The sequence below is a fragment of the Myotis brandtii genome, unplaced genomic scaffold (genome assembly GCF_000412655.1).
Source record: "Myotis brandtii unplaced genomic scaffold, ASM41265v1 scaffold49, whole genome shotgun sequence".
In the NCBI taxonomy this organism is placed as follows: domain Eukaryota; kingdom Metazoa; phylum Chordata; class Mammalia; order Chiroptera; family Vespertilionidae; genus Myotis; species Myotis brandtii.
Genome location: NW_005368707.1, coordinates 262375 through 271498, shown reverse-complemented (window position 1 = coordinate 271498; position 9124 = coordinate 262375). Strand labels below are relative to the sequence as shown.

General features: G+C 36.1%; 1 protein-coding gene across 11 annotated transcripts in view; it reads right to left on the bottom strand.

Annotated features, from left to right (window-relative positions):
- Positions 1-9124, bottom strand: part of ARHGAP12 (Rho GTPase activating protein 12) — a 164874-nt gene that overhangs the window by 92177 nt on the left and 63573 nt on the right. For 9 of the 11 annotated variants that reach the window (XM_014547967.1, XM_014547968.1, XM_014547965.1 and 6 more), the window contains one exon: positions 4033-4293. In XM_014547967.1, the coding sequence (XP_014403453.1) occupies positions 4033-4293 (261 nt within the window). Of the gene's footprint in view, positions 1-2522; positions 2564-4007; positions 4294-9124 lie in introns of those variants that run through there. The other 2 variants (XM_014547970.1, XM_014547971.1) reach the window with 2 other exon arrangements.

Sequence of the window (9124 nt, the reverse complement as noted above, 5' to 3'; positions counted from 1 at the left end):
AAAAAAGTAGTTGTTGTTGTGGCATCCAGAGGAAAATAGTAAACAGAAAATACATCTTGAAAATTATTGAGAATGAAGCAGAGAGACATAGAAACATTTTTATTAATAAATAAAAAATTTTAAAAAAGAAAAAAAAATGTAGTTGTTGTGGCATCCAGAGGAAAATAGTAAACAGAAAATACATCTTGAAAATTATTGAGAATGAAGCAGAGAGACATAGAGATAACATTTTTAAATATAAGGGAAATCAAGAGACATGACAAACAGAATGAACAGACTAAACATTCATCTACTCAAATTTCCAGAATGAGAAGAGAAAATGAGACACTAGCTTTATAGAGTTAATGGCTATGAGTTTTCCACAACTGATCAAAGATAGGACTCCTAAAATTCAGGGATTCCAACAAAGCCCTGGCAGGAAACAGAAAAGATACCTTCACCTTATCACATCATAGTGAAATTATAGATAGAATATCTTAAAAGTTGTCAGCAAGAAATGACAATCAGACTGACAGATGAATTTTTATCATCAACCATGGAAGCAAGGAACATGAGAGTAAAATCTTTAATAAATTAGAAAAAAACAAACAAGTAAATATTCAACTTAGATCTATATACCTGATAAAGACATTCTTTAAATATAAGGATAAAATAAATAAATTTCCAGATAAATAAAAACTAAAATTCTCTCATGAACAGATCCTCACAAAGGACATTTAAAAGTATGTACTTAAGCTGTAACCGGTTTGGCTCAGTGGATAGAGCATCGGCCTGCGGACTGAAAGGTCCCGGGTTCGATTCTGGTCAAGGGCATGTACCTTGGTTGCGGGCACATCTCCAGTAGGAAGTGTGCAGGAGGCAGCTGATCGATGTTTCTCTCTCATCGATGTTTCTAACTCTCTGTCTCTCTCCCTTCCTCTCTGTAAAAAATCAATAAAATATATTTTTTTTAAAAAAGTATGTACTTAAAATGGTAGGAAAGTTATCCAGATAATCTAATTTATGTAAAGAAATGTGATAAAAGTGGTAGTAAATATGAGGATTAATTTTAAGAGTGACCATGTACAACAAGAATAAAGACAAAAATAAAATAAAATATAAGACAACAATAGCACAACAACATGTATAGTCCTTGTACAGCTTTAAGGAGCAAGAAGCAAAAGCAACACTACTAACATTTAAGACCAGATTGATAACTCTGTGAGAGTTTTCTTGTGTATCATAAGCTATTCAACAGCATCTCTGGTCTCCAACCACTAGAGGCCAGTAGCAGTCTCCCACCTGTAACAACCAAAACTGTCTCCACTAACCTCTAACCCCACACCTCACACCCCACAACCCCTCCCTGAGCAGAACTGTCCCTAGTTGAGAACCTTTGTTCTAGAGGAGTGGTTCTCAACCTTCCTAATGCCGCGACCCTTTAATACAGTTCCTCATGTTGTGGTGACCCCCAACCATAAAATTATTTTCATTGCTACTTCATAACTGTAATTTTGCTACTGCTTTGAATCGTAATGTAAATATCTGATATGCAGGATGTATTTTCATTGTTACAAATTGAACATAATTAAAGCATAGTGATTAATCACAAAAACAATATGTAATTATATATGTGTTTTCTGATGGTCTTAGGCGACCCCTGTGAAAGGGTTGTTCGACCCCCAAAGGGGTCTCGACCCACAGGTTGAGAGCCGCTGTTCTAGAGTGACCACTAAAATAATGTCTCTAAGTTAAGATGGAACACTTGCTCTGTATCAAACCCCACTAAAATAAAAATGGTGAGATATCCTTTAAAAGTCCTAAACCCACAAGAAGAGGGAAAATAAAGAAGAGCCAACAGTCACAACACTCTGGAAGTTGAGACACAGATGAACAAGAAAGCAGAATCTAAACTGGTGGGAGTAGGGAATGAAGTTGGGAAGGGAAGATGAAATCCAATAAATTTATAGAGAAGAATCTTCAAATGGCTCAGGAACTGACGGTATTCCTGGAATTGGGGCTGAAAGCAGGGATACTAACTGGCTGCTGGGAGTGCACCTCTTCCTTATCTCAGCAGAAGTATAGGTATTTATTCCTTCTCAAGAGAGAAAAACAGTACAATTCTTAGTTGGAAGACAACTCAGACAACATAATTAGGACATGGATACCAACAGAAAGAGGGACTAAGGGATTATATGCAAACTGAATGCTAACTACCAAGATCCTGGCAGCCCTGACTTTCTACATAGAAGGTTTTAAGACTTCTGTGGAAACCGATTAGTCTAAAACAGCGGTTCTCAAACTGTGGGTCACGACCCCTTTGGTGGTCGAACAACCCTTTCACAAGGGTCGCCTAAGACCATCCTGCATATCAGATATTTACATTATGATTCATAACAGTAGCAACATTACAGTTATGAAGTAGCAACGAAAATAATTTTATGGTTGGGTCACAACATGAGGAACTGTATTTAAAGGGCTAGAAGGCTGAGAACCACTGGTCTAAAAGGAAAGAGCTAATGGTTCTAACATTGGGGACTCACCAATAAGCAGATGATCCCGCCTGCCATAAAGTTCAAAATGCCTTGCAAATGTAAGAAAAAAAATGATTTCCAACCAGAATTCTACATTCAGGCAAACTAGCAATTAAATATGAGAGCAGAATATAGACATTTTAACAAAGTCTCAACTTTGCCTCCCATGCACAACCTTTCCCAAGAACCAGAAAATATGACCCAGCCACTTTGAAAATATCTATTTTTATACAATTTGTAAGCTGAGACTCTGATATACAAAACACTCTTTTATTTAATGAAATTGAAAGCTAAAAAAACATATTAAAACTTCTTGTGTGTACTTTAAAATTCCTTTAAATTATTCTATAATTTAGCCCTTTCCCCAATCTCCCAAATTACAAGATTTTACTTTATTGTTGATACACAGGATAATTTATTTTCAAATTTTTCTAGGTCTACAATTCAAATAGTTTTTCTAACATTTTTTTATTACAACAACCAGAAACAATTTCTCTCACTATTCTCAATCTCATTCTTAAACACTAAAAGTACAATTTACCACCAAACCAGAGCTATTAATAACCAACTAAAACACAGGACAGAAGAGGGGTTATTAACTACAAAAAGCTTTTAGATTCAGTTAAATACAAGAGGTGTTACCTGATTTTTCTAGCTCCTGATGATACGTTTTTATTATACAAGCCAGCTGCTTTTTATAAGGGCAGGGTGTCCTATGCAAGTGCAGAGCCCCAGTTTATTGAACAGCAGGATTTAACACCCTTTTATCAACCCTACTGAAGCTTTTCCTGCATATCTAGACAGTCCCAAGGAATCTCTACAAACCTCCGAGGTAAGTATTTCTCAAAATACAGCTGGCCAATTCACTGCACCACCCTTCAAGAAGTGTGGGGAAAGGTGAAACTAAGGGTGCAGGGGAAAGATAGTATGAACACCTGTCAGAGAAAATAATGATTTTGAAATAAACTGTGAGACTTACTGGATGGCTCATTTGTAGCAGAGCACTAGATTATACTTATCTCCCTTACATATAAATAAAAAGTGATCTTGTACCTCTAACTGTCAGAAACTGAGAAATATCCTGGTGGCATACCAAACCAATAAAGTATCAGTTTTAATCAGTTAAATATTTGTTTTGGTGTATTTGACTAAGCCACATCATTTTTTTTTCCTTCCTTTTCTTAAAAAAAAACGTCACTGCATGGGCAGTAACAGTGATTGAACTATCATCTAGCACATGTGCACATGAGGGAAACCATTGACACTACACAACTTTAATCCAGTTAATTCTGCAACTAGTAAGCACACTACAAGGTTAGCTTCTGTCTACTAGTTAGAGATTAGACAGTAACTAGCATTAACATAATAAAACCTGCAAAGACGATTTGATATTTTAGAGATTTCAAGTGCACTACCATTTCAATACCAAGACACAAACCTATTCACTCCTTTTGCTCTGAATGATTAAAAATAAAAGGAAGTTTTGTAACTCACTGGTCAACTCCTTGATTACTCATACCTCTTGATCTCCTGGATTTTGGAAATCTTTGCTAATGCTTGTATCTCGAGTCCATCGAGGGGGTTTCCAAGTTCTTTCCTGTGTTCCTCTGTTATAGTAATAACTACGCCCCGAAGTATCTTTATGAGTTTCCCATTCTCCATTAATTTGAATTGCTGGGCTCCCAGGAAGTGGGGGGAGAGTAGACTGGGATATTTTCAGCTCTTGTAGATTAGCATAGACAGGAGAATCTGGACGTCCTTGATTTGGAGGTGTCGTTGCCTGTGAAAAATTTGAAGTATTCATGTTTAAACTAGCATATCATTTATAAATTAAAATTAAATTAAACACAAGATTTATAAAGATACATACTAAAATTCATTTTAAACCTATACAGGAAGTTTCTTTTTAAGGAAGTAACAATTTAACAGTTTCAATATCCCTAGTTTCAAAGAAATTAAAGATTCAAAGAGAATCCAGTGTGATTAATAACTTTCCCTCACTCTGAAAGAATATACAACTAGAAATCAGAAGCTGTGGGTTCTAGTCCAAGATGTGGCACTAACAAGTTATATGACACAGGATCAGATCACTTCACCTCTCTAAAGATGAATTTTTTTATTGGTTGTAAATGAGGAAATTGAATTAAACAACCTGAGTCTCCTTTGGCTCTAAAATTCTAGTATTTTAGGCAATTTTTAAAATATAAAAAGCCTTGCTCTAGCTGGTTTGTCTCAGTAGATAGAGCATCAGCCTTCAGACTGAATGGTCCCGGGTTCGATTCTAGTCAAGGGCACATGCCCGATTGCACACTCAATTCCCAGTAGGGGGTGTGCAGAAAGCAGCAGATCAATGATTCTCTCTCATCATTAATGTTTCTATCTCTCTCTCCCTCTCCCTTCTTCTCTCTCTAAAAATCAATAAAAAATATTTAAAAATATATATAAAGACTTACACATGAGTAACTTAGCAACTACTCAGAAAACTATCAAAAGAAATAATTTTATATTCAAAGCTTTAATATTAAATCAGGAATATAAATGAAAGATAAAGGAGATAGAGTACTTCAGCTAAGAATTTACTACATTCTATTCCTTCTCAGTTACAATTTCTAGGTAGCCATAAACATATAATTTAATTTATTCCTAGTTTCTTTGTGAATTTCCTAACAGTGGAAAAGTAAGAATGAGCAATAACTCTGATTTACAAGCTTAATCTCAAACTAGGTATTTTGTTTTAAATGTCTCACTACATGTCAAGAGCAGAATACTCGTCATACACTTTGCATAAGGACACTGTAAACTGGGTTGCTGAAAAAAAAGCATCCGTCTGAGAAGACCTTTTTATATTGTGTATGCATATTTATGTATATACTAGAGGCCCTGGAGGGGGGGATCCCTCAGCCCGGCCTGCCCCCTCTCACATTCTGGGAGCCCTCAGGAGCGGGAGGCAACCTGGCCATCAGGGGAAGGCGACGCCCCATCACACCTCTGCTGCTGCCACTGCCAGCAGCCCAAGCCTCGGCTGGCCCTGGTTACCTGAGCCTCGGGCGGCCCTGAGCAGCTGGGCAGCTGCCATCTGAGGCTTGCATGTGCCTCGGGCGGCCCTGGGCAGCTGGGGGGCTGAGGGGACTGGGGACTCCGGAGGCAGGCGGGCAGAGCGGCCGCGCCCGCCCCCAGGCACCTGCCATCCAGCAGGGTTAAGAGGACTGGGCGCTGCCATCTTGTGGCTGTGGGCGCTGCCATCTTTGAGGGCATGGCAGTCAATTAGCATATTCCCTCCTTATTGGCTGTGGGCGCCACCATCTTTGCGACGGCGTGAGGGTCAATTCCCTCTTTATTAGATAGGATCATTCCTTTTATGACAGGGTATCTCAACCTCAGCACCACTAGCATTTTGGGACAGATCATTCTTTGCTGTGGGAGGCTATCCTGTGCACTGCAGAATGTTTACTAGCATCTCTGGCCTCTACCCTAGATCAAGGATGGGGGAACTTTTTTTCTGCCAAGGGCCATTTGGATATTTGTAACACCATTCACGGGCCATACAAAATTATCAACTTAAAAATTAGCCTGCCATAGTTGGTCAAACATTTAATTAACTCATCCCTAACACCATGGCAGGGCCAGACCAAATGATTTTGAGGGCCTTATGAGGTCCGCGGGTCAGACGTTCCCCACCTCTAGTCTAGATGATAGTGGCTTCCCCCCCAAGACCTCACTGTGACAACTAAAAATTATTCAGACATTGCCAAATGTTCCCTAGGGACAAAACTGCCCTTGGTTTCGAACCACTGTTTTATCATATAAATCCTAGAATTATACTCAGATGTACAATTACTTCTATAATATACCCATTGTTTTATGAATGCTTAAAGATGTTGAATTAAAAAGGAAAATGTGGATAGATATACTGAATCAGTTTTATTGAAATTAAAGTAACTATAACTTCTCAAACATAAAAAATAAATTTATATTTAAATTTTTTAAAAGGGGGAAAGAGCTAAAACAAATAAATATTATTTGTCTATTAGGTAATTATAATTAATTGAAATCACATAATAAGCTTTAAAAAAGAAAACAGTAAAAATAATCCACAGCTTAAACACATTTAAGAAATGGTTACCTTTGGACTTTGGTCTTTTTACACACAGTAATTATGCCAAACAGTGTACTCAATGATACAAATTATAATTACACAAATTAACATTTTTCTTAAAATGTTACCTTTGAATTTAGATTACTATTGAACAGTATCCTCCTATGAGGAAAATCTATCCATGAAGACAAATTTCCATGTATTTCTCTTCCAAACTAATTCCAATCCTGGTGAATTCCCTAAGATAATAATGCTTCTCTGACTAAAAATTAACTCTGTTAATATAGTAGTTCTATATAGTAAGTCATTTCCCAGAACCTTGTCAAGAGAATATTTATTCAACAAGTATTAAAGAAATTCATATTTATTTCTGATACCTTTACTAAAGTTGAAGAAATAAAAATACCAAGAAACAGCCATTTTCTAAATGATATTTATGGACAAACTCCACTAAATCTTTAGCAAAAAACTAGTTTCTGTTTAAGTAGTTGAAATTTAAACAGTTTTTCCAATTAAAAAAAAAATTTAAACTGCTTCAACACAGTTTATAAGGCAAGCATAATTCCGAAACAAAAGCAAAGAATTAAATGAAAGAAAATCATAAGCCAATCTCACTTATAAATAAAAATGTTAACTAAAACATTAGCAATCAAATCCAGTATTAATAAATAAATTGGGGAAAAAGCAGAAATGTTAAGAAAGTCTGTCTTTAGGAAATCTCACTGTAATCCTTTACATTAACAGAACAACATGGTCATCTCCACAGACCAACAAATCAATTGATCAAATTCAACATGGAATCAGAATAAAACTCAGCAAGTGAGGAATAGGTGATACCTCCTATTAATTTGACTTTTAAAAATTACATAGAATAAATATCATATTTAGCAGGACCCTGATGAAAAGCACTGTCATTAACGTCAATAATAATCTGCTTTCACCACTCTTATTCAAGATAGCACTGGAAGTCCTAGCCACAGGGATCAGACAAGAAGAAAACATAAAAGGTATCCAAACTGGAAAGGAGGAATTAAAACTCATTATTCACAGATGACATGATACTATACATAGAAAACACTAAAGACCCCACCAAAAAACTACCAGATTTAATACATAAATTTGGAAAAGCAGCAGCATACAAAATTAACACACAGAACTTGATGGCATTTTATACAACAATAATGAACTCTCTCAGAAAAGGAAACTAAAAAAAAATCTCATATACCACTGCAAAAAAAAAATCCAAAAACAATAAGGTACTTAGGAATAAACCTAACCAAGGAGGTAAAAGACTGTATTTGGAAAACTATAGGACACTATAAAAAGAAATAGAGGAAGATACAAACAAGTGGAAGCATATACCATGTTCATGGATTGGAAGACTTAACATCATTAAAATGTCCAAACTACCCAAAGCAAACTATAGGTTCAACACAATTCCTATTAAAATGCCAATGGAATATTTCACAGATCTAAAACAAATATTCCAAAAATATATATGGAACAAAAAAAAAAACCTGAATAGCCTCAGTAATCTTGAGAAAGAAGAAAAAAGTTGGAGGGATCAAAATACCAGATATCAAACTATATTACAAAGCCACTGTAATCAAAACAGCCTGATACTGGCACAAGAACAAGCATACAGATCCATGCAACAGGACAGAGAACCCAGAAATCGACCCAAGCCATTATGCTCAATTAATATTTGACAAAGCAAACAAGAGCATATAATAGAGTAAAGGCAGTCTCTACAATAAATGGAATTGGGAAAATTGGCCAGATAACATGCAAAAAAAAAAAAAAAAGGAAACTCGACTAAAAACTTACAACATACACAAGAATAAACTCAAAATGGATAAAAGACTTAAATATAAGTTGTGAAACCATAAAAATCCTAGAAGTAACCATAGGCATCAAAATCTCAGATATCTCTCATAGCAATATATTTACAGATACATCTCCTAGGGCAAGGGAAAAAATTAACAAATGGGACTACTAGGTGTATTGGTTAATAATGCAGATTTTGTAATCAAAGGAAACACAATAATTTCAAGAGAAACATCAAAAGTGCTTCATTCAAAGTAATGTCCATCGCTAGCTACACATTTCCCCCATCTTTAGGTAATTTGTGGATACCATCCCAATAGAACTTTTCTTGTTTTGAGGCAAACCATTCACAGACCCAATTTTCCACTTCTTTGTATGTTTTGAAGTGCTGCTCAGAAAGTGCATGTGCCATCTATCAGAACAAGTGGTAATCTGAAGGAGCAAGGTCTGGTGAATACAGCGGGTGAGTTAATACTTCCCAGGCAAGATCTTTTAACATGTCTTTAACTGGTTTTGAAGTGTGTGATGGTGTGTTATCATGAAGCAAAATTACTTTGCTGTGTCTTCTGGAACATTCTGGTCATTTCACGATCAAAGCGTGCTTCAAATTGATTATTTGTTGTTGGTAGCTATCAGTATTAACGGTTTCACCTGGTTTTAGAAGCTCATAATACACCACACCTTCCTG